General features: G+C 39.3%; 1 protein-coding gene across 2 annotated transcripts in view; it reads left to right on the top strand.

Moving 5' to 3' along the window:
- Positions 1-26,058, top strand: part of LOC105492445 (contactin associated protein family member 5) — a 909,336-nt gene that overhangs the window by 850,284 nt on the left and 32,994 nt on the right. For both annotated transcript variants that reach the window (XM_071072554.1, XM_071072553.1), the window contains exon 21: positions 1,631-1,718. In XM_071072554.1, the coding sequence (XP_070928655.1) occupies positions 1,631-1,718 (88 nt within the window). The remainder of the gene's footprint in view (positions 1-1,630; positions 1,719-26,058) is intronic.

Genomic DNA, 26,058 nt, shown 5'->3' with positions numbered 1-26,058 from the left:
AGCAGCTACCTTTCCGCAAGCCACCCTTGTCCTTTGCTTGGATTATCACTGTTTACAGTTGCCTTTTGATTGACATCTCCCTGCTTCTCTTTAGGTTTTTTCAGCTGTCTATCCTCAACACAGCAGTCAGAGTGATCCTGGTGAAGGAATAGTCAGACTCTGGCATTCTTCTGTCCAAACCCTGTCAATGGTTTCCTTTCTCTTACATAGAAAAAGTCAAAGGTCTTCCAGTGGCTTATAAGGATCTCCATGATCTGACACCCCTGCTCCCTTTCTGGTTGCTTCACTAACCTCATCTAATTATATGCCCTCTGGAACGTTAGCTGTGCCACTCTGGCCTCCTTGCTATTTGCAGAGCACTTGGACTCACTGCTTTGCCTAGAATGCTATTCTTTATGTATATACATGTCCAGTTCTTGTACTTCCTTCTGGACTCAAATGATTCAAGAGGTCATTCTCATTGAGGCCGTGTCTGATCAGCTTATTTAATAGAACAATCTATTTCCTTGACTTCAACCCTACACTCCCTCTTATCCTTGCCTGCATTATTTTTTTTCTCTCAGCACTTAAGTTCCAATACAATGTATTTACTTATCAAATTTTCTGTCCTAGCTCTCTCCTCTAGAATGTAAGTTGCCTGAGAACAGAGGAGGGTCATTCTGAGCAGCCATGCCAAAGGAAAGTCATGGCAAGGAAGATGGGAGGACTATGTATGAATCTCCGGTGGGTTGCACCCAAGCTGTGCAAAGTTAGGCACATGGCCAATGGGATCTTAGTCTCCTCTTCTTACAGGTGAACTGAAAAATAATGAGGATCCTTTCCAGGAATAGCACCATATGCATAGTCAGAGTAGAGCCTGGAAGAAACCAGTAGGATATGGCTAGCCTGAAAAAGTGAGAATGAACGGGGAGGTCTCCTAGGAATGGGGAGGGGACCAAACAGATGGAGCTGGAATTAGCAATGGGTGAAGTAAGGAGGGATCTCTAAAGGATGGTCATAGAAATAAAGTCCTATTAAAGTCCCGGTGGTGGCTTTTGCTCACCCCTGCAAGATGGGATTATCAACCGTCTATGTTGGTTGCAACTAACTGTTCAGCTACCCTCTCCTCCCCAGGGCCACATGTTTTGTAGAACTGCAGTCCTTGCCCAGGAAAAGCTCTCTGCCCACACCTAAATGAGACCAGGTTAGAATTATGGAACAATGGAGGCAGTGGTGGCCCTAAGGACAAACTGAGAGAAAGGAGGAGAAATGGAAAATGAGTTCCTGCCTCCTATGAATGTTAATCTTGCACAGCAAGTTCCTGAGCAGGTTTCATTTGTTTGCTTGTTTGCAGCAAAGAATTTGGTGAGAAAATCTCAATGGGGAGATAAATACCTGTAAAACGCTATATACAGTTTCCCAGGGAGAAGACTTGTGTGAAAACCCTTATTTCACAAAGAAGAAAGCAAGGGGTATTTTATGTGCATTGTGGGAGAATTAGCGAGACCTGTCTAATCTCTCTGGAGAGGAAATCTCAGAGGGGGATCTGCTCTCTGTGTGCGTTGTTTCAAGCTATTTCCAGTTGGGATCGTTTTATGCTTCTTACTTGCAGACCTGTGCTGATGTGCCTTTGTTTTCTGTTTTCCTGCAGATGGACCATCAACTTCGACTCAGTTATAACTTCTCTCCAGAAGTAGAGTTCAGGGTTATAAGGTCACTCACCCTGGGCAAAGTCACAGGTATTTTGTTCTAGTTCATACCTTTCCAGTGGGCTTTATTAAAATAAATGAATACATAATTTTCATTAGGGTGTTTAAGGATTCAAGTCTGCAGCCTTTTGCTCCCGTCATATCTGAGATCTGAAACCAAGATTTCTTGTTCAGAAAATGCCAAGATGTATCTGTGGCAGAAATAGGCACTACATTTCTATCTTATTTTATAAAAATTTCCAAGAGGTAAAATATTAAAGTAATTTAGCAGAATACTTAAATGTGTACTTAATTTTAAAATATATTTTTAAGTTTTACTTAATTTTAACTTAAATGTATGAGTGCATAAATTAAGGATTTGAACAACTCAATCGTTCATCAAAAATTTTAAAGGCATTGTAATTTCCTACTATAATAGTGAATCTTCTCTTTTTCTACTGGAAGTTCTGTCAATTTTCACTTTATATATAATGAGAGTATTCATTACATGCATACAAGATGGAAATTTTTTATCTACCTGATGAAGTGAACATTTCATCACACTTAAGTGATCTTTTTAAACTTTAGTAATGTCTTTCGATGCTTAAATTTATTTTGCCCATTATTAATATTCCTATTACAGTCTCACTTACCTTAGTATTTGCCTGGCCTCTTTTCTCATTCTTTTTCTTTTAAGTTTTCCTTTTCTTTCAGCTTTGTAGGAGATCTTGTGAAGAACATACCGCTAGATTTTATTTTTATACCCAATCTGTCCATCCTTTTTTTTTTTTTTTATAATGGCAAATGTAGGTCCTTTTACATTATGGAGCTACTTGTACAATTGAACTTGTTTATGCTACCCTATTTCCTATATATCCAACTTTTCCTGTGATTCCATCATATTCTTTCTGACTCTCTCTCTCTCTATCACAGTACAGTACAGAAAACATTAATAACTCAAGGCATTGTGAGCAGAAATACATTTAAAACAGTAAGTTAGTTGCTCTTACAAAATTGTATACTTACAGTGTGAGTTCTTTGTGGGGTCTTTTGGAATGACTTCCCCGTGCCCCAGACTGTATGCAAATTCATAAGTAGAAGGAGGAGGTCTCTGAAAAATGGTTGTGAAGAAGGCAGCACGCGCCCCTGCTTTTGCTTGCCGGTAGATAGAGCTGAAAAGGCAGAAAAATGATTCCTGCTACAGCCCTCAAGCTTCATAAAGGGTTTATAATTTCCAGATGTGATGTTGATCCAGAAAGCTAGCTGCAGTAGGGTCAAAAAAATGTCCATTTTAGTTCCCCAAATAGCAGTTGGAAGAACCAATCAACACTGATCCCAGATTGAGTTTCATTTATTTCTGATTCCATTCCCCCTCCTAATAATACTCATTTTTATGTTTTTAGATACTGCTTATTTTTGATATATTAATATAGACACTAGTTTATATATTCCTCATTTCTTCCTTTATCTCAGACTTTTCTATTTTCTGCCAGACTTTATTTTCTTCTTTTGAACTAAATTCTTTTGAATTCTTTTCTGTGTTTCCTTCAATAGATAGATAGAGAGAGAGAGAGAGAGAGAGAGAGAGAGATTTTTTTCCCCCTGAACAAAAGGTTTGTATTTTACCTTTAATCTTGGAAGATGATTTTGCCAGATCTTCAATTCAATATTGAAGAATATTTTCTCTCAGATGTAGAGAAATTAGTCAGAGGTGTTATGGAGCCAGTGTACCTATAAGATGGAAGTGTTATGGAGCCCATATACCTGTAAAAGTCAGGTATACACGTCTCTCCCCAACTCTGCATCCTTCAATGGTGGCAGGATGCCAGCTTGAAATCAGCTGTAGTAGGAGGGTTTACACTGTGGATATCAGAAATGCTAAAAGCCAGGACTTTCCCTACCTCTTCCTACTGAAGAGCCAGTTTCAGAGATTCACTGGCACATCAGTGTCCTCTTGTTTCCTGGCTCCCCTGGTTGCTACCAAGAAGTCAGCTGTCCATCTGTCCTGCTTTTGTAGGTACTCTGACTACCTCCGTGCCTACCACCTACAAGTTGATTTAAAGTCATCCCTTTTTCTTTGATGTTTTGCCGTTTTGTCATCAGGTGTCTGCTTGTAGATTTCTTTTTAAAGTATCTTACTTGATATTTTAATGTTTCCTGTTCATTATGTCATATGTGTCTATGCATCCAATTCATATTTATTATTCATACGTATCCGTTCATCAGTTCTTAAAAATTCTCAAAATATCAAATCTTACTTCCTCCTATTCTATCTACTCAATTCTTTTATATATAAATTATATGAACTTAGACTTGCTAATTCTATCATCATATTTCTTACACTCTTCTTGTAGTTTTCATTCTTTGATATAACATCTTGCATTCTGGGCAATTCATTTGGCTTTATCATCACATTCACTAGTCCTCTCCTTATTTATGCCTAATCTCATTCAATGAATCATTTCTTATTGATTTTATCTTTCATTTCTAAAGATAATATTTTGCTCTTTTTGAAGCATGACTATTAAAAAAGATAATTTGTTGTCTCCATTCTTTTGTTCGTTTCCATCTTTTTATGTATTTAGGCATTTAATTAATAGTTATTAAACATTTTGTCTCTGATAATTTCAACATCTGAAGTCTGTGAGGGTCCCAGTCTGTTACTAGCTGTTTTCTAGATTTTTTTCCTGTGGTGGCTTGTTTCCTTATGCTGTGTGTGTGTGTGTGTGTGTGTGTGTGTGTGTGTGCGTGTGTGCATGTGTGTTTGTTCATACTGATCGCAATTAATTTGTGACAACTCTAAGGATCAAAAATCAAGACACTTTCCTCAAAATAAGATTTTTTTTAACTTCTGCCAGGTGCCAGGTGGTACTACGAACTTAGGACAATTTTAATTTCTCACCTTTTTTTTTCTGAACAGTGAAGAAATATAAATTTGAGCTCCATATCTGAGTGAGATCAGTCTTCTGGTTGAAGTCTTAGCAGAAATGTCGTTACTATTAATATCATTAACCAAATTAAAACATCTTAGGAAAGAGGGAAAATTTGGGCTTACTGACCACAAAGCCCAGACCTTTTTCATGGCCCCCTGCTCTGTGTAATGGAAGTTCCAATAATATCCTCTTGTTAAAAATGAAAAAAAAATCCTCATTAAATCTTACCACTGTGTATAGCATTCATATGACCCTTCACTCTTTCAGCTAAGCCAACAATAAGACTGGTGAATTGAAACTTTAAAGCAAGGTACTACAGACAACTTGTTATTTTATTTCTGGTGCTTCGTAATTATCAGGTAGAAAAGAACTGTTAAGATTGAGGAGGAATCCTGCATTAGTCCATTTTGGCAGTGCCATAAATACTTGAGACTAGGTAATTTATAAAGAAAAAGATGTTTAATTGACTTATGGTTCTACAAGCCATAGAAGAAGCATGATGCTGGCATCTGCTCAGCTTCTGGGAAACCTCAAGAATTTTAAAGTCATGGCAGAAGACAAAGGAGGAGCAGGCATGTCACATGGTCAGAGCAGGAAGAAGAGAGAGGAGGAAGGTGCCACACAATTTTAAACAATTATATCTCACCAACTCACTCACCAACCATCACAAGGACATCAACAAGAGGATGGTAGTAAACTATTCATCAGAAATCTTCCCTCATGAGCCAATCACCACCCACCATGTCCTACTTCCAACATTAAGGATTACAATTCAACATGAGATCTGAGTGAGGACACAGATACAAACCATATCAAATACCCAATAAAATGTCTTCATTGTTCTAAGGATGGGAGACATCTGCCTACTGGGCTGCCTTACCATTTGAACAGCTGTTGAACAGATGGAAGGATTTGGACCAACACTTAACCTCAACACTCTGGTCTATGAAAGTTACCTAGCAGAAGGTAAAGGGAGACAATATGAACATCCAGACTTATTATTTAGAAAGGACACTAATCCTGGGGGAACTCTGGAACAAGGAAACCAAACCCCATGCATCAGAAATAGAGTAGAGTAGGGATGGAGAAAATAGGAAGGGATGATATTAAGATGGCTACATGGAATTAATGATGAATGCAACTGAGCTTCACAATTTTAGAAAAGATTGCTTTGGAGGACATTTCCAACTGTAAATCAAACACTCGAAAGCATTTTTCATGGTAGATAGATACGAAAAAAAAAGTATGTAGTAAATCTAGTGTCTCAGTTTTCTTCAGTACCACCAATAGCATTTCATTGCAAAGCAAAAGCAAGTTTGTTCATTTTCTTTTTGTCCAAGAAAGGACCAATTCCTTATTAAAGAGGACAGTGGTTTAGTACATACTCTATACCAGCCACGGTGCTACAGATACTGTTATAAATAAAGCAGTTTTTTGTTTGTTTGTTTTTTTGTTTGTTTGTTTCCTGAAGGTCCCCATGATGTAGATACTGGCCCATAAAAAATAGCCGATATAATTGTCTACATTAAAACTTCACTGTTGGTTCTCTAAGAATGTTGATGCTCATATCTGTCAAGTTATGGGATATTGCAAACTTTATTCTGTGGTTTACTGACATTTCTTAACTTTCAAGTGAGAATTCCTTGTTCTGGCCGATTGCATCAGTGAATTTAAGAAAAATAACATTAAAAGAGAGAGAGCATATATTTAGGGAAGTAACCCATTTGGAAGAGAGAATGTTTCTGGAAATGTACTTATTTCATTTGAAAGTATAGATGTATATGCCTCAGATTTAAACATAGCGTGCTCTATCACTGTTATTTCTAAGTCTCTGTTTAACTTGGCCCTGTCACAAGAGCATAGACAGCCAGGCAGACTTAGGAATCGAAAAAACTTGAAACTTCTAAAAGAAACTCTCCTTTTTTGTGTTTATTTATTTATTTATTTATTTTTTTGAGACGGAGTCTTGCTCTGTAGCCCAGGTTGGAGTGAGTGGTGCGATCTCGGCTCACTGCAAGCTCCGCCTCCCGGGTTCACGCCATTCTCCTGCCTCAGCCTCCCGAGTAGCTGGGACTACAGGCGCCCGCCACCTCGCCCGGCTAGTTTTTTGTATTTTTTAGGAGAGACGGGGTTGACCGTGTTAGCCAGGATGGTCTCGATCTCCTGACCTCGTGATCCACCCGTCTCGGCCTCCCAAAGTGCTGGGATTACAGGCTTGAGCCACTGCGCCCGGCCGTGTTTAACTTATTTTTTTCTGGTCCTGTTGTCCCCTTCTTTTTTTTTTAAATTTTTTTATTTTATTATACTTTAAGTTCTAGGGTACATGTGCATAACGTGCAGGTTTGTTACATATGTATACTTGTGCCATGTTGGTGTGCTGCACCCATCAACTCGTCAGCACCCATCAACTCATCATTTACATCAGGTATAACTCCCAATGCAATCCCTCCCCCCTCCCCCCTCCCCATGATAGGCCCCCGTGTGTGATGTTCCCCTTCCTGAGTCCAAGTGATCTCATTGTTCAGTTCCCACCTATGAGTGAGAACATGCGGTGTTTGGTTTTCTGTTCTTGCCATAGTTTGCTGCAAATGATGGTTTCCAGCTGCATCCAAAATATATCAAGAAAATTTGATTTCAAAACAAAAACTACTATTATTGGGTGAAATTAAGAGTTGTTATTATTATTATTATTATCATCATCATACTTCTGAGAGAAGTATGGTATTACTCTTCTGAGAGAAGACTTCTTGCTAATCTGCAGAATTAAGAAGTAGCTACTTTTTAAAAATAGGTAAACAGGTTAAAGTTTAGGTGGAAAAGAATTATAGTATGGCCTTTAAACTGTTGCTACAAAATTCTGAAGAGACATAAAAATGAAATTTGCACTCATGGCATGCTGATAACATTTTTTTTATGCAGCTGACGTTTATTAATCTCCTATTGCCAGTTTGATAGGCCAAAGCTCACGCCTGCCAGAGGCATTATTCTTCTGCTCCAGTGGCTGTTTGCCCATCTAGATTTCAATATTTACTTGCCTCAAAAAAAAAAAAATACAGGAATTGAAAGCATTTCTTCTCAAGATGCATAAAATTTACAGTTAATCTGTAAGTCGCAGAGCTATCTGTGAGCATGTACACATGATTTTGACATGTTAAAATGAGTTCTGATTGCATCTATAGAACAGGGTTCTTTAATTCTCCCCAATCCCTCAGGTTTACACTTTGAGCCTACTGTGTCTTGTGCAACATTACAGTATCATTGAATGAATACCTTGAATGCTTTCACATAAAATCACCTTACAAGCATCTTGCAGAGGGTGAGTTACGGCTGCCATTTATAGAAAGCACAGAAGAATTTATGCATATAAATAAAAGGTGTGTACTTCAAAATGCTCACTTTGGAAGGCCGTACTCTAATTCCTTTTTGATTTTGGACACAGAGGCTTCTTATGATTCAAATCTGGGAGTCAATGCTAAACTAGGAAGCACAATTCCAGAGTGGAAGATGCCCAGCTTTTTGGAGACAAATTGACCCATGTTTGCATCTCTCACGTAGTTAAACATTGTGTGACCTTGGTGAATTTATCTAACTTGTGTATGGTTCCTTATTGGTAGAATGAGGATAGTAATACGTAATTCATTTAATGAATTCACAGAGCTGTGTAAGGATTTCTTGAAACATTATATGCAAAATACTTGGTATTTAGCATATACTCAAGAAATGTTTGCTTTTTTTTTTATTTTCAAGGTTGTAGAAACATAAAAGAGAACTGTGAGGTTTTTTTTTTTTTTTTTTTTTTTTTTCTGTTTTCTTTTTTGTTAATGTGTCTGTCAAGGTGACTGTAAGTGTAACTTCCAGGGAGGTGCTCAACCGAGCTCCAAAAGAGCAATTCTGAACCATGGTGAGTCTTGCAGAATCTATTAATTAGCAATGTTTCAAGGGTATATCAAACTCATACCAGATTCAACAATGACAACAAAAGAGGAAATAATAGTTGGTTAAAATAGAAGTTTCAAGGTATAAGATCTGCTTCAGGTACAGCTGGCTTCAGAATCTCAAATATTAAGATTCGGGTGTTTCCAGTCTGTCTGTTTCTCACTCCACATGTGACTGCTTACCTCTTGGAGGGACTTCATTTGCAGGCAAGATTTCAGTGGTTATGAAGGTGAAATCATCAGCTCCAGGTTTAAGTAGTAGCAGTTCAACATTCCATGTGGAAAGAAAACCTCTCACTTTTAAAAGTTCCAGAAAACTTTCCTTGTGTTAAGTCATGGGGTTGAGTTTTCAAGGACCAATCTCAGACCATGGCAGTGTTCAGGTGATTGGGATCTACTGCATGGCCATGGCCAAATTATTCACCCAGCTACGCTGTGAAGAGAGTGAAGGAGTTAGTTCAGTGTTAATTGCATGGGTTGATAACAGGGAAAGGGTACTTCTCAGAAGCAAGTTGAGCTGTTCTTACCAGAGAAAGAGAAAAATCAGCAATGATCTAGTTTTCTTTTTCTGCCTTGCATTTTGCTCTCCCTCTTTTAAGAGGAGAGAAAAGGGTGCAGTTATAGCCATGGGCTAGGAATTGTGGCTGATTTGGGAAAGGATTGTGCCAGTGTGCATCAACAATTCAAATATGTTGCAGTAGGAATAATAATAGTTGAGGTATGCTCTTTTAATAAATAAATTCATGTAATCTTCTTTAAAACAAGTTTATAGCTTCCACAGTGACTCCTCTAAAAGATTATTTCATTTTAAATGCATAGGCTCCTCAAATTATGTTTCATTTTGTTTATGGTCATGCATAGTTCTTTAGTAAATACTGAATCTCCAAACCACAGCCTCTTCTAGACTCAAATCCTAACACTGTACGAAATTGTCTTATATTGTGTCCAGATAATTTTTAATGATACTGTCTCTTTGGGTAATACAGTATTTTAGATACGTTAATCTAATCTGACCTTCTGCGTCATGAAGTAAATGGTGTGTTTTAGAGCATCCTGAAATATCAGATTTCAGTAATCATCCCAACTTCCCAAACACGCATGTCTTATATTTTCTACTTTGTGGATAACCAGCATTGAATTGCAACTGGGTTATATGGGATTTTTGTTATTTTTTTTTCCTTTAATAACAAGTTACATTTTTCCCCCACAGATAAATTCAATAGATAATTTAGTTTCTTCTCATGCAACAGGAATGTGTGTTATCTTATGATTTAAGATGCAATTTTATTTCTGTGTGTTACATGAATCACCTCATGATAGCAGTGCCAGCCTGCTCCGTGCTCTGCACTGCTCTGTAAAAGTTGTCCGTTTTTTCTAAGAGTGAAACCACTCTTTGAATAGAATGCCCTTGAGTTACTCATTTTCTATCATCACTTGCCTGCTCTGTCTATACTCGTGACTAAAAAAAATGAATGAAGCAAAAATATCAATGACACGTTGTTTCTAAATGCAGACTGTCTTCAGCTGGGAGGAGCTGTTAGTAATCTCCTTCTAAGAGGGGTGGCCTTCAAGGAAACGCCAGACTTTACACATCTTTGCCTGACTGTGATAGCAAAGGATGTTTTGTATGGTGGCCCAGAAGTCACATGACGTGACTCTTATTGATATAAACTTTAAATTAGTTCTCCTCAAGCAAAAACTATTGAGCATTACTATGGCTACACGGTGTGTGAAACAAACAAACAAACATAATAGCAAAAAAATTATCCTTGTTCTAAAGATCCGGCTTATCTTAAAAATTAATTCTTTCAAAGGAAAGTTATTTGCGTGGGATCTGTTGGTAGTATTAAAGTTTTTCAAGGTTTTGAAGTATCCCGTGTAGGCTATGCTAATTCTAGGTTTTCTTCACTGTTACCAAATGATAATACTAAAAATGGTATAGTATTTATAGCATACTAATACCTATAGTACCATAAAACTAGTAGTTACTGTTAGCATGATTATTTGATAATATCTTTCTGTATGCTAAGTCTAAACTCGTTCCTTATGTTAATTTATTTTTCCCCAGGGAGATAAGTACCATTCTTATTTGTATTTTTATAGATGAGAAAATTGAGTCACAGAGGTTCAGTGACTTTCCCAATATCACGTAACTCGTAAATGTCTGGATTCCACACTCCTAATAGATCTTGCCACAGTTTGGTTTATAAGGAATGATATGAAGTATTTGACACAATGCATAATTCATTGGTCTGCTGAGAATCTCTGCATCAAAAGTTTGTCTTTTTAGACCTGATGGGCTTAAAAGTAGAGGTAGAGTGAGAGAGTCTTTAATCATGGAGAGAAGATGGCGCATTTCTTGTAAGTCAGGCTTTGGAATCAGCTGTGGGTTCAAATTGTGACTTCACCATTGACTAATGTGACCTGGACAAATTACTAAGTCTTGCAAACGTCAGTCTTCTCAATTAGAACACAGGTATATGTTATTATAACACTTATAATTCGGAAAATCTAGTGGTGATGCAGATGATGTGCCTAGGTTGATGCCTGACATGTAATAAAAGCTCAGTAAGGTTTGTAACACCAGTATAATCATAACGTAAAAAGCTACTTCATCCAACTCAGCATTTTTCCTTTAGGACTCGAATTGCCTTCCAGCTAAAGGTATTCTAGTCTTTACATAACAAAGCTTAAATTTTACTCTTCTCTCCCACTCTAGGGGGATGAATGGATAAGGCAAGGTGTCAACATGACTTTAATTCATGATTGGTAAACAGTGGCGGCAGTGGTGTGAACAGTATTTACTTTTTAACTTCATTTTTCTTTTTCTTTTTCTTTTTGGAGATGGAGTCTCACTCTGTCAACCAGGTGCAATCTCCACTTACTTCAACCTCTGCCTTCTGAGTTCAAGCGATTCTCCTGTCCCAGCCTCCCAAGTAGCCGGGATTACAGGTGCGCGCCACATGCCCGGCTAATTTTTGTATCTTTAGTAGAGATGGGGTTTCACCATGTTGGCCAGGCTGATTTCAAACTCCTGACCTCCAGTAATCCACCCATCTCGGCCTCCCAAAGTGCTGGGATTACAGGCATGAGCCACTGCACCTGGCCCACAATACTCTTGATAAAATCATCTGAAAAGAGTTAACAAGGCCAAAACCCACCTGAAATTATTTAAACTTATTTTCTCAGGAGTCAAGCTGCCTCTGATGGGTTATAATCATGTGATACTTTTTGAGTCAGTCAAGCTTAAAATCATCAAATCTAGTCTGATGCTTAAAGACTCCAGACATCATCTCTGTCCCTCTCCACTTCTCAGCATGGAGTAGTCATGAGGTTCCAAAGACAGGACCCCAGTCTCATTTACAGTTTTGTCTTCCCTGCTACTGTATTGGCAGACACATATTACATGTTCTGTAATATACGTTGAAGGAAAACACACACAGTCACATACATACACATACACATATGTATAATGTATAAATATTAGAGCTGTGGTTATCTGAAAGGTTATCATGCTACCCATGACTGGGCCCAGTGTTGTGCAGCTAGCTGCCTCCAAGACTTGGATGAGTGTCTCCAGCTTCCTCTTACAATGTATTTTTCTCATGAGTATGTGTGGTAGTGAGATGGGAAATGAATGGGTTGGGGGTCAGACAGTGCTGAGCTCAAACCATAGAAAGGTTGCTACTTAGCTCTCTCATGATTAACATCACCTCTCTGAGCCTTGGTTTCCTCATCTGTAAAGTAGGAGTAGTAATACTTGCTTTATTGATTTGTTCTGAAGATATGAGATAGTGCCTGTGAAGTGTCTGGTTTGAAAACAGCAACTATTGTTAATAAGATCATACAACCATGCCGCCTATTGATTTTCTTTGCCTGATATCCCTCTTCCTTGCCAATGGCTCTGCTATTGATTTATTTGCCCTTTGCCTGGGGAATCTGGGCCAGTGTTATAAATGTCAATGTTGACAAAGTAATGAAGTACAAAGGATCCGAGCTAAGAGTAATGAACTCCCTGCAGTGGCCTTGTAGGGACCTCTCTGAAGCTTGGTAGAATGGAAGCACCGTATTGGCCAGAAGCTGAAAGAAACAAGTGAAACAAGCACAGGTTAGAATTCTAGATGCTTTCCCACACAGAAGGAGAGGGAATCAGGCTCAAGGAGGGTTACGTGGCCACTGGTTACTCATTGAGCCCACCAAGATTTTATTTTTGCAGGATGCCATTAATGATAATAAATTGAGTTTTACAACAGATTAGCATAACGTCAAGCTCATTGTCACTTAGGAAAGATTGTAGATGTCATTTATCCATTTCTAAGAATGATTTGATCTGAATCTGTGGATTTTTCCTTTACACTTCCACAATTATCATTGCCAGTGATCAGTGCCAGAGGTAGGCTCTTGTGGCTAATATTTTTTTCTTTTTATTATTATTATACTTTAAGTTCTAGGGCACATGTGCACAATGTGCAGGTTTATTACATATGTATACATGTGCCATGTTGGTGTGCTGCCCCCATTAACTCATCATTTACATAGGTATATCTCCTAATGCTATCCCTCCCACCTTCCCCCTCCCCACAATAGGCCCCGGTGTGTGATGTTCCCCTTCCTGTGTCCAAGTGATCTCATTGTTCAATTCCCACCTATGAGTGAGAACATGCGGTGTTTGGTTTTCTGTTCTTGCGATAGTTTGCTGAGAGTGATGGTTTCTAGCTGCATCCATGTCCCTGCAAAGGACAGGAACTCACTATTCACAATAGCAAAGACTTGGAATCAACCCAAATGTCCATCAGTGACAGACTGGATTAAGAAAATTGTGGCAAATATTCTAAAGTTCTCTGCCTTTTCCTTGATAAAGAGTCAGATGGCCTGCTTCTTAGTAAGGAAAATAAGTAAATCATTCTATCTAGGAAATTTCTACTTTTAGTTCATTCACTTAATATCAACTGCTGCCTGCTCTAATCAACTCTAAGCAATCATATATAAGACTTGAATACATGCCCTATCTTTCTCATTTCTTGTTTTACCTTTTTCTTCAAAATGATTCCATAGAATATAAGCCTTGCACAGGGCATGCCTCCCATAAAAGATAAACATGATATAAATATTTGGAATTAGTAAATTACTCCCTAACACTATTTGTAGATAATTCATTGAATGCATTATTGGATACCTATTATATACAAGGCGATATAATAAGAGAAAATATGAAAACTTCAAAGAAGTAAAGCCCATAGATCTGTGTTCCCAAAGTGATAAAACACATATCTGTGAGGATAAGACATTTATTTAATTGTGATATGAACAGTTTTGATAAGTGCTTTACAGATGGAGTGTGCTTAATATTCGTAAAAGGGAGAGAGCATTTCTAGCCGAGATGACCTAGAAAGTTGTTGTGTGGAAGATCACCTTGACCTTGGTCTTGAAGGACAGGTTTGACCTCAATAGATGGAGTACATTCCAGGAAAGAGGAATGGTGTGAACCAGGTAAGACCGTAAGAAGACAAAGATAGTAGGATAGGAACAGTAAATAGGCCATCGGAGAGGGTTTCATGCATGCAGCAGAGTAGAGGGAGGCAAGGGAAACAAGAACAGTCCATTGGGAGAATATTACAGAGGACATTCAGTGCTCTGCAAAGGCATTCAGAATCTATTGTGCAGAGAGGAGAGAGCATGGAAGGGAGCTCTCATGGTCAGAGCTGCTGTTATCATCCTCTCTTGTTAGTAACAAGCAAGATGGAGGAAAGAGAGACTGGTGTGCAGGTTATGCTAATGCCTATCCTTTGGATATAAAAGAGGTAGTAATGGAACTGGGGAGCAGGTACAGGTGCAGTTTGTAAAATAAGAATTGGAAGATTTGGATAATTCACCGGGTAGGTGAGTGGCAGAGTACCCAAGGCAGGAATGGAGAGGACAAGAGGAAAGGAAATTGGAGCAGCTTTTTCCAGTCATTGCAGAGAGAAATAAAATAGTTCTGGTCTGGCCTGATCCCGAGTTTGCTGACTTGCAGCATAAGTTACAATGGACTGTAAGGCTGATACCTTACCCTCCTCCTTTGAGCCTCCTCTCCAGTCCTGCTCAGCTGCTTCTGGATTTGAGAAATCCCTATCATCAAGCACATGGGGAAGAGAAGTGGATCGGATTGCTGCAGGGAGAGTCCAGTTAGGAACCTTCACTGTGGCGATGTCCACAGTAGCCCACCACTGCATGGGACACATCTCTCCCGATCTTGAATTTGTTACGATTTCCTGACTTGTATTTCTTACGTGTGTATGTAGCTGCTTCCTTGGGAAAAGTGTGGTCCTTGAAGTCAGGGACATTTTGTCATCATATTCTTATCACTCCCACTTTGAAACATGGGCCTTTGTGCTCTGTCTATGCTTCTATGTGTTTCATAATGCACTTCTTCTGATTAGTAATGCATCACAGGTGGCAGACATGTTTTCAATTCAAGGCGGAAATGCTTGCACTGGTATTCCTGATTTTAGGATCCCTACTAGTGTGACCAGTCATTCTGGTCTGCTCAAGACTGAGGGATTCCCCGGGATGTGGAATTATAGGTCCTAAAACTGGATCAGTCTTAGGAAAGCCAGCACAGTCCGTCGCCTAAGCCACACTCAGTTCAGGGGTTTTGCATAGTTTAATGGAACTGGACTCGGGGCTTTGAATGCCAGATTAACAACTGAGTTTCACGCTTTGCCCAGCCACAGCTGAGTTCAGGGGCCACCATCCCTGCGGATATGCTGTGGTTTGAATAGGTGAGGTTGGGAAGGAGTGAGAATGAGCCACTCAGCCCACTGACCAGCACTCACTGAGTCTCTGCCAGGGTGCATCATAGAGCACCAGGTTTGCTGAGATGACAGGAGGAGGGTGTGGGATTGTTTATGCTCTTAAATATTCAGTGCCCTGGGTGGAAACCCAAAATTGTGTGCAAGCAGTAATTACAGAGAAGTTGATCTTTAAAGCATGGGACTTGTATTCTAAGGGCATTATTAAAAGATTAGAGAGCCAGGCGTGGTGGCTCACGCCTGTAATCCCAGCACTTTTGGAGGCCGAGACGGGCGGATCACGAGGTCAGGAGATCGAGACCATCCTGGCTAACACGGTGAAACCCCGTCTCTACTAAAAAATACAAAAAAAACTAGCCGGGCGTGGTGGCGGGCGCCTGTAGTCCCAGCTACTCGGGAGGCTGAGGCAGGAGAATGGCGTGAACCCGGGAGGTGGAGCTTGCAGTGAGCTGAGATCCGGCCACTGCCCTCCAGCCTGGGCGACAGAGCGAGACTCCGTCTCAAAAAAAAAAAAAAAAAAAAAAAAAGACTAGAGAAAGGAGAAATCAAAAGTAAAATTATGTGTAACCAAGATCTTGTTTCCCTACTGATTTTGGATGGAAGGCCAGGCCTTCCCTATGAAGGATGACACACTCTGTCTAGCTTACGCAGAGGTGCTGTCTTCATCAGAGAGAAGTCCTGCAAATATGCACGTTTCAGATGCAGATCACATCAGCTGCTGTAGGTCTGTGAACGGGAAGTTCCATATATGTACGTCTGTATTGTACTGCTAATAAAGATATACTTGAGATTGGGTAATTTATAAAGAAAAAGAGGTTTAGAAGACTCGCAGTTCCACATGGCTGGGGAGGCCTCACAATCGTAGCAGAAGGTGAAGGAGGAACAGAGGCACATCTTACATGGAGGCAGGCATGCAGTGCAAAAGGGGGAAAAGCCCGTTATAAAACGATCTTATGAACTAACTCACTATCACAAGAACAGGATGGGAGAAAGTATCTCCATGATTCAATTCTCTCCCTCCCAAAATACATGAGGATCATGGGAACTACAATTTAAATGAGGTTTGGGTAGGGACACAGCCTAACCATATCAATATATATCATCCATTCTTTTTTCTTTTTTTTTGAGACTGCCTCACTGTCGTGCCCAGACTGGAGTGCAGTGGCATGATTTCAGCTCACTGCAACCTGTGCCTCCCAGGCTTAAGCAATCCTCCCACCTCAGCCTCTCAAGTAGCTGGGACTATAGGCTCACACAACCAAGTCCAGCTAATTTTTGTACTTTGCAGAGAGATGGGATTTCACCAAGTTGCCCAGGCCAGTCTGGAACTTATGGGCTCAAGCGATCCACCTGTCTCAGCCTCCCAAAGTGCTGGGATTACAGGTGTGAGCCACTGTGCCCAGCCTGTGTGTGCCCATTCTACCAAAAGCTTACTTTATATTGGGAGCCACAGAAGTTACTTTGGCTTGAGGTGGGAGATAGGGGCTTTGGTCATGTGTGTGGGTAGAGTGCTTCCCAAAACATGAGTGAAACTTACACACAGAGACACCAAGCTAAGCTTTTGGAGTTTAATATGGAATTTCCAGGTTAAATTATCTTTTCTTATAACTCTGGGTATATCAATGGTTTCTTTGTATGTGTACATGTATGTGTATGTCCATGTGTGATGATGTACATACCTGTACAGGCATGTGTGTGCACACATATGTGTATGTTTGCATTTATCCATGTGTGTACACGTATGGGTACATGTACATATATATTCATGTATGTGGGTTTGTATGTGCATATACATGCATGTATATGCATATGTGTGCATGTTTGCTTGTGTCCATACATGCACATATATGTGCATGCATGTCCACATGCATAAACACATGTGGGCAATTGTGTGCTATAACTGTATTGTATATGTGTTTATCTGGATGTTTATGTTTCTGTGTATTTGTGTGTGTGTGTATATATATGTCTTTGTGTGTCCAGACACATGTATATGTGTGCATGTAAATGTATGTCCATGCTTGCAAATGTCATGTACATTATGTTTCTTTCTGTATGTCTGTGAATACATGTACATGCATGCCCATGCTCGTGCACATGTGTATGCATGTGTGCATGCATGTTCTGCTCTGTGCATATATGTGTATGTGCATATCTGTCATGTATGTCTGTGTGCCGGCACATGTGTGTACACATATGTGCATATTTCATTTTATGTATATTTGTGTTTGAATATCTTTACATGCATGTCTGTGTGCGTGCACATGTGTAGTCCTGTGCACATGTCAGTGTTTTGCATGCATATGTATGTGTGCATTCATGTTTCTCTCTGTATGTATGTGTACGGGAATACCTGTACATGCATGTCTCTGTATGTGCATTTGTTTATATGTGTATGTGCCTGTTCCTTTCTGTGTGTATGTATGTATTCATATCTGTACATGCATGTCTATGTGTGTGTCCATGTGTTTTGCTTCTTTTCTGCATAGTCACATTTCCCAATTTGCTTTTTCTCTGTTATGTCATGTGATCTCTCATTCTTGCCGGAGACTTTACTCATGCTTCTGATGGTCTTGGACTGTGCTCATGTTTCAAAAGGAAGTGTCTGGAATGCATTGCCTTGGAGCTACCCTGAAGAGTAGGGCTGGGCCTTTAGTTAGACAACTCCAATGTCTTTATCTTTAGCCCATTTATCTTGGGACAGGCACATTTCCTATAAAAGACTTCCCAATCTCTTGCTTAGAGAGAAAGAGGTAGTGAAAGTCGTGGTGCAGACAAGAGCTGGTGCATGTCAGGTTCTACTGGGTAAAAGTCCCTTTATGTCTCACATTTTGGTGAGCACCCTTGCCTCGGCTATCAACATTACCCTCACCTGCCTGTAATAACCCCTCAGTCTCATAGCACTTCTTTCTTCATTTTCCAGGCAGTATAGTTATTTGAGGGTATAAAGGGTACTTTTTGGAACTATTTTATCTTTCTCTAAGATTGTTTTACTTGTGAGAGAATTGCTGTGTAGTTGGCTAGGGAAGAACAAAAGGCTTTTAGATCCCAAGTCTTCTAAATGTAGAACCCACTCATATCAGTCAGGATTCAACCAATGGAGCATGACTAGTAGGAGATAATACATTGAGATTTATTGCACAGAATTGGTTCACATGGTTATGGAGGCCAGGTATGTCTGAAATCCACTGGGTAGGCTATCAGGAAGTACAGCTGGAACTCTCAGGCATGCGTGGAAGTTGCAGTGGAATTTCTTCTTCTTCGGGAAGTATTAAAAGCCATTCTGCTCATAAGGCCTTACAACTGATTGAATGAGACCCACACAGATTATCTAGGATAATTTCCCTTACCTAAAGTCAACTAATTATGGACTTCATTCACGTTTACAACGTACCTTTACAGCAGTACTTGGATGAGGGCTTGGCTGAATAAGGGGACTATAGGCTACTCAATTTCACACATCCTTAGACCATTATAATACCCTCTCTTTATTTTTTATTGAAGTGAAATGCCCATAAAATTAACCATTTTAGAGGATGCAATTCACAGGCATTTAGTATATCCCCATATTTTACAACCATTATTTCTATATAGCTCCAAAACATTTTCATCACTCACCCACCCACACACACACACACACAAAAACAAACAAACAAACAAATGCAAACTCAGTACCCATTAAACAGTCAGATCTCATCCCCATCCCTCCTCTTAGCTCCTAGAAACCACTAAGCTGCTTTCTGTCTGTATTGATTTACCTATTTGAGATATTTCCTATAAATGGAACCATACAATTTGTCACATTTTGTATCTCACTTCTTTCACTTAGCATAGTTTTGATATTTATAATATTGCATCATATACAGTACTACATTCCTTTGCATGGTTGAATAATACGTTGTATGTATATGCCAGAGTGTTTTAAAAAAAATCTATTTGTTCTTTGATAAACATTTGAATTGTTTCCATATTTTGGCTATTGTAAATAGGGCTGCTGTGAACATGTGTATATATGTTTTTATTTAAATAACTGTTTTTAATTCTCTTGGGCATATCTCTGGGAGGGGATTTGTTGCCTTTTGAAAGCCATTAACACGCGAGGACTAGCCCAGTGGAATCAATCAAGGAAATAGTATATTACCAACTGTGCTTCCCACAGTCTCACCATTCTCCTTGTCAATACAAAGAGATATTTAAAGATGATTCTGGTTGCATTTATTCTTTTAATTATCCTACATTTGTGTTTCCAAGAGCAGGGTTGCCATACTTTGTCCTGTCAATTCTCAAATATAAGTTAATGAGGATAAGGACAATCATGGGGTAATATCCCAAGGTTATTATTTAATATGCAGTTCAAGGAGATTTTGTTAGCAACTAGACTTGGGGCAAGTAGTAAGATTGGAGGCAGGAATGTCTCTGCACTCCTAGAACCCTGTGACAGTGAGTAGTTGCCTTACATCTCCTGGTTGCAAATCTATCCTTTTTGAAATGTCAGAGACTGCCAGATGATCTTTGGAGTTTATTCTGGTTTTGAACATTATATTATTTTGTGATGTATGAAAATGTTATGAACTTTGACTTTGACAATTCTGATGCCAAATCTGACCCCAAAGTCCTATTTCATGCTACTTTTTAAAAGGGAAGAAAAAGAGAATTGAAATCCAATTCACTGACCCAAATCGATGAATTTCTGGGCTGCAAGCAAATCTACTGAAAAAGAAATTTAGCTTGATGATATTTACAGTTAAAACATTAACATGCATTTTAATAATCACATGTAAACACAAGTGTGAATATTTTATGACATTTTATACTTTTATCCTGTGGAATTCCAAACTCCCCCTGCTTACCTCACTGGGCGGCATACTTCCTTACCTTTATAACTGACACCTGTGCATGTACTGACTCCATGACCTGGGCTTCCCATGGAAGTGCTCCTTTCATTGACTGCCAGCTGCAAGCATGTACCCAGCCACTTTGACTGTTAATGAGCTCTCATTCTCATTTGAAATATATCACTACTCAAACAAATTTACAAGAAAAAAACAAACAACCCCATCAAAAAGTGGGCAAAGGATATGAACAGACATTTCTCAAAAGAAGACATTCATACAGCCAACAGACACATGAAAAAATGCTCATCATCACTGGCCATCAGAGAAATGCAAATCAAAACCACAATGAGATACCATCTCACACCAGTTAGAATGGCGATCATTAAAAAGTCAGGAAACAACAGGTGCTGGAGAGGATGTAGAGAAATAGGAACACTTTTACACTGTTGGTGGGATTGTAAACTAGTTCAACCATTATGGAAAACAGTATGGCGATTCCTCAAGGATCTAGAACTAGATGTACCATATGACCCAGCCATCCCATTACTGGGTATATACCCAAAGGATTAGAAATCATGCTGCTATAAAGACACATGCACACGTATGTTCATTGCGGCACTATTCACAATAGCAAAGACTTGGAATCAACCCAAATGTCCATCAGTGACAGACTGGATTAAGAAAATGTGGCACATATACACCATGGAATACTATGCAGCCATCAAAAAGGATGAGTTTGTGTCCTTTGTAGGGACATGGATGCAGCTGGAAACCATCATTCTTAGCAAACTATCACAAGAACGGAAAACCAAACACCGCATGTTCTCACTCATAGGTGGGAACTGAACAATGAGATCACTTGGACTCGGGAAGGGGGACATCACACACCGGGGCCTATCATGGGGAGGGGGGAGGGGAAGGGGGGAGGGATTGCATTGGGAGTTATACCTGATGTAAATGACGAGTTGATGGGTGCTGACGAGTTGATGGGTGCAGCACACCAACATGGCACAAGTATACATATGTAACAAACCTGCACGTTATGCACATGTACCCTAGAACTTAAAGTATAATAATAATAATAAAAAAATGAAATATATCACTACTTCTGTGTGTGGTCATCTGGATACTCCTCATCTTTTTCCTTTTCCTTGGCATAGCAAAAAAAATATGGAATTTGGAGTCTTATGCCACCAACTTCCATTGTAGTCTGGACTCTGGAGTGTGATTGTTATGTGGATCCGGAAACCTTTTAGACAGCAATTCCTAATTTATAGTACTGTGGTGACTGAAGCTATGTAAGCTCTTAGTTGCAATTTAGGAGGGGCAGGTTGAAGGAATCTGGGACTCAAAGTGTTGTCCATGCCAAAGGCTTTAAGAGAGAGAAGAGGGAAGTCCAAAGAGCTGAGCTATGTAGTGGATGGAACTCAGGATCTCAAATCAGGACTTCTCATTCCCCCTTGTATTCTTTGGTAAAACCTTTGCCTGAAAATTGCTCAGGACTTCATCCTATCTAATTTTTTTTGAAAGATCACAGTAATTTTTTTTATCATATGCATAGGAAAGAGTTTGATTATGCATCATTTATATCCATCTTGTATCTTTGTGATTGACTCATTTTGAAACTCTGATATTTGATAAGAATTTCCTTGTGTGAGGTTAGGAGGAGAAAACTGGAATCAAGCAAAGGAAGAAGAAAATTAGTTGACTCACTTATGAAGTGGCTGTTATGAGTAATTGTAGGTGTCAGCTTGGCTGGGCTATAGGGTGCCCAGACATTTGGTTAAACACTATTCTGAGTGTGCCTGGAAGGAGGTTTCCAGATGTAGTCAGCATTAGCACTGGTAGATAAGTAAAGCAGATTGTCCTCCCCACTGTGGGTGGGCTTCACTCAATCAGCTGAAGACCTGAATAGAATCAAAAGGCCGAGTAAGAGGGAACTTCTCCTGCCGACCGCCCTCAAACTGGAGCACTTGTCTTTCTCTCCCTTTGGACTCAAACAGAGACATTAACTCTCCTGGAGGTACAGCCATCTAGCTTTAGGACTGGAATTTACACCCTCAGCCCTCCTGGATCTCCTGCTTGCTGACTGCAGGTCTGGGGACTTTTCCACCCCCATGATCATGTGAGCTAATTCCTTATACCATATGTATATATAATCCTGTTGGCTCTGTTATTCTGGAGAACCTAGACTCATAGAGTGGAGGTTTCAGTTCTGAAATTGCCCCTCGTCATCTAGATGTTCATCAGAAAAAGATGGCTCCCTTTTCTATAAATAGGGTATTAAACTTTTATCTTTCTTTGCGCTCTGCTTCTGGAAGCTCTAGAATTCTACAAGTTACATCTAAGTTATGAGCAATTGCAGTTTGCATCTCAACGTGTCAATAAACTTGGAGAGCACTGAATTCAGATTTCAGCTTACTACATCTCTTGGACACACATCTTCAGTGGTCATAAGTAATATAAAAACCCCTTCTAACCAGCACTTCTATAGATGGTGAGGGATGGGTTAACATACTTTTCTATCATAGTTAGCCATTCCTCCCTGCTCCCCAAATATTGTCTGTTTCTAATTCCTTTCTGTTCCTTTGGGAGGGAGATGCTTATTATTAAGCATCAGTAGAAACATATCTGGCAGTGAGAGCTGACACTTGCCTATGTGACAGTGGTAGGACAGTATAATGGTGAGAGCTTGAGACCTGCCATTGGACAGACAGAGCCTGAAGCTTGGCTCAACCACAGGTAGCTGAGACCCTGGCAAGTTCCTCCTTTTATCTGGCCTCAGTTTTCTCATCTGAAAACCAGGAATCATCATTGCAACCTACCAGAGTTGTTTTGATGATTAAATAACTCTGGATGTATGTATTACATGCTTTTACACACACTGCTTAGTGCACAGTGACTGCTGAATATTTAGGTGCCATATGGAGGCAATTGTAGCTGGGGAATCTGAAAATGAAGATGAAAGAAAGAACTCCTGTGAAATTCAGGCTAGAAAGAAACCTTGGCGGAAAAGAAACTTCACGTCTCCTATTCTCTCTGTTTTACCGCATTTTAATTCCTGGCATAGGAGACCCCGTGGACAGCCTGGTCTTGCAGAGCCAGGCCGTGTAAGTCAGGCGGTGGAGGTGGAATGGGACACGCAGGGGAGTCCAAGACCTGAAAAGCCAGGATTGTTTTTTGTTTTCATTTATCTAAAATGTAATGAGAAGTCATGAGTGATTCTTTTTTTTTAAAGAAGATTGGTTTCTTTTTCTTTTTAAATGATTTTAGCTTTTATAGTATCTTAGATACAGGGGCACCTGTGCAGATTTATCACGTGGATATATTGCCTGATGCTCAGGTTTGGGATATAATTGATCCCGTCACCTAGTATTGAGTATAGTATTCGACAGTGAGTTTTTCAACCCTTTCCCCCTTTTAATAGTCCTCGGTGTCTATTTTTGCCACCTTTTTGTCCATCCTAATGTTTAGCTCCCACTTATAAGTGAGAACATACAGTGTTTGGTTTTCTGGTCCTGTCTTCATTCATTTAAGATAATGACCTCCAAGTGTATCCACGTTGCTGCAGAGGACTTGATTTCATTCTGTTTTATGGCTGTATAGTATTCAATAGTGTATATGTACCACATTTTCCTTATCCAGTCCACCATTGATGGGCATGTAGGTTGATTCCATGTCTTTGCTATTGTGAACAGTGCTATAATGAACATATGAGCACATGTGTCTTTTTGGTAAAACAATTTATTTTATTTTTTTATATATATATACCTAATAATGGGATTGCTGTGTTGAATGGTAGTTCTGTTTTAATTTCTTTGAGGACTCTCCAAACTACTTTCCACAGTGGCTGAACTAATTTGGATTTCTACCAACAGTGAATAAGCTTCTTCTTTTCTCCAAGCCTCATCAACGTTTGTTGTTTTTTGACTTTTTAATAATAGATATTCTGATTCGCATGAGATGGTATCTCATTGTGGTTTTGATTTGCATCTCTCTAACAATTAGTGAGGTTGAGCGTTTTTTCATAAGTCTGTCACTTGTATGTCTTCTTTTGAGAAATGTCTCATCACGTCCTTTGCCCTTTTTTTTTTAGTAAAGTTAGCTGTTTTTAGCTTGCTGATTTGTTGAAGTTTCTTATAAATTCTAAATATCATACCTTTGTCAGATGCATAGTTTGCATATATTTTCTCCCATTGTGTAGGTTGTCTATTTACCCTGTTGATTTCTTTTGCTGTGCAGAAGCTCTTTAGTTTAATTGGGTTACATTTGTCAATTTTTGTTTTTGTCACAATTGCTTTTGAGGATGTGATCATAAATTATTTTTCAAGTCTGATGTCTGAAATGGTGTTCCTAGCTTTTCTTTTAGGATTCTTGTAGTTTGAGTTCTTGTATTACTTTTTTTTTTTTTTTTTTTCCCCCGAGAGAGAGAGAGAATCTTACTTTGTCACCCAGGCACCCATGCTGGAGTGCAGTGGCACAATCTCAGCTTACTGCAACCTCTGCCTCCCAGGTTCAAGTGATTCTCCTGCCTCAGCCTCCCAAGTAGCTGGGACTACAGGCATGCATCATCATGCCTGGTTAATTTTTGTATTTGTAGTAGAGACGGGGTTTCACCATGTTGGTCTCCAACTCCTGACCTCAAGTTATCCTCCTGACTTGGCCTCCCAAAGTGCTAGAATTACAGGCTCGAACTACCATAGTCAGCCTTACATTTAATATTTAATCTGCCTTGAGTTAATTCTTGTATATTGTGAAAGGTAGGGGTCCAGTTTCATTCTTCTACATATGGATGGTCCGCTATCCCAGTGCCATTTATTGAATATGGAGTGAGATAGGGTTTTTAAATATAGCATTTTCCTTGTCTTTTCCTCGAGAGCTCTTTTCTAAACTCTTTTCTAAATTTTATGCTTTTGATTTTAGCATAAAGTATTTTTGTAGGCATTCACTCAAGTGCTCCTTTATGATATAGCTGGTGTTTATTGATTAAACTAAAATGCCAATACACTTCTTATCTGTTAGTGCTAATGCCAGTAATTACTATGATAAAAATAGTGAAAATTGTGGCAAGTCCCTTTGGTTTTTATTATCATTTCACATAAGGTTTGTCCTCTGGATCAGTAAATTTTTTTGTTTTTATTAAAGTATTTGAGTGATTTAAACCAAAACAGTATTATCACCACTGTTATATGTGTTAGGATGATGGGAATAAATATTTCAAAGACAGTCATATACTGTCATTTTTTAGAAGAATTACTGAGTTTTAGTCAACTGGCATTTATTTCACCCCAGCTATTTCTCCAACTCTATTGACTTATATCTGTAAATTCTGTAAGGGTAGAACTTTGGGAGTATTAGAAATAATATACATAGATTTCAGGAGAATAACTCTTTAGATTTATTGTTTTTATCCTGATTTGAGAGGTGAGAAAATCAATGTTCAGTATCTTGTCCAAGCTTTCTCTAGTACATGCTGTTGGTGCTCTGTCATAGCCCCTGCCTTTACCACTTCAATGCCAGCTCAGTTACAACCTCCATACCTGAAATGTTGCTAAAATCTTTCTCTGGTCATAGACGCTTGTTTTCCCTATCTATATGGCAACCCAGAAGTGCCCAGGTTTTGCTTCCTCCTGGGAATTATCTTCAGTCAATTATAATGTGAGCTGATGCATTAATATCGTAGCTCCCTCACCATCCATAGGGATAAGTCTGATTGTGTTCTTCATTGGCTGGTTGGTCTCCTTAATGTTTCCTTCCCCTTCTTATCTCTGCCCACCACCCTGTCAGTGCTTTCATCATTTCTCAAATGAACTACTTGCACTCTAATGCCTGCCTTGGTATCTGCTTCAGAGCAAATTTAAACTGTAAGAGTCACCATCCATTCCTCAATTGGCTGA

The sequence above is a fragment of the Macaca nemestrina genome, chromosome 11, assembly GCF_043159975.1.
Source record: "Macaca nemestrina isolate mMacNem1 chromosome 11, mMacNem.hap1, whole genome shotgun sequence".
NCBI classification, from domain to species: Eukaryota; Metazoa; Chordata; class Mammalia; order Primates; family Cercopithecidae; genus Macaca; species Macaca nemestrina.
This window is presented reverse-complemented; position numbering and strand designations above follow the sequence as displayed.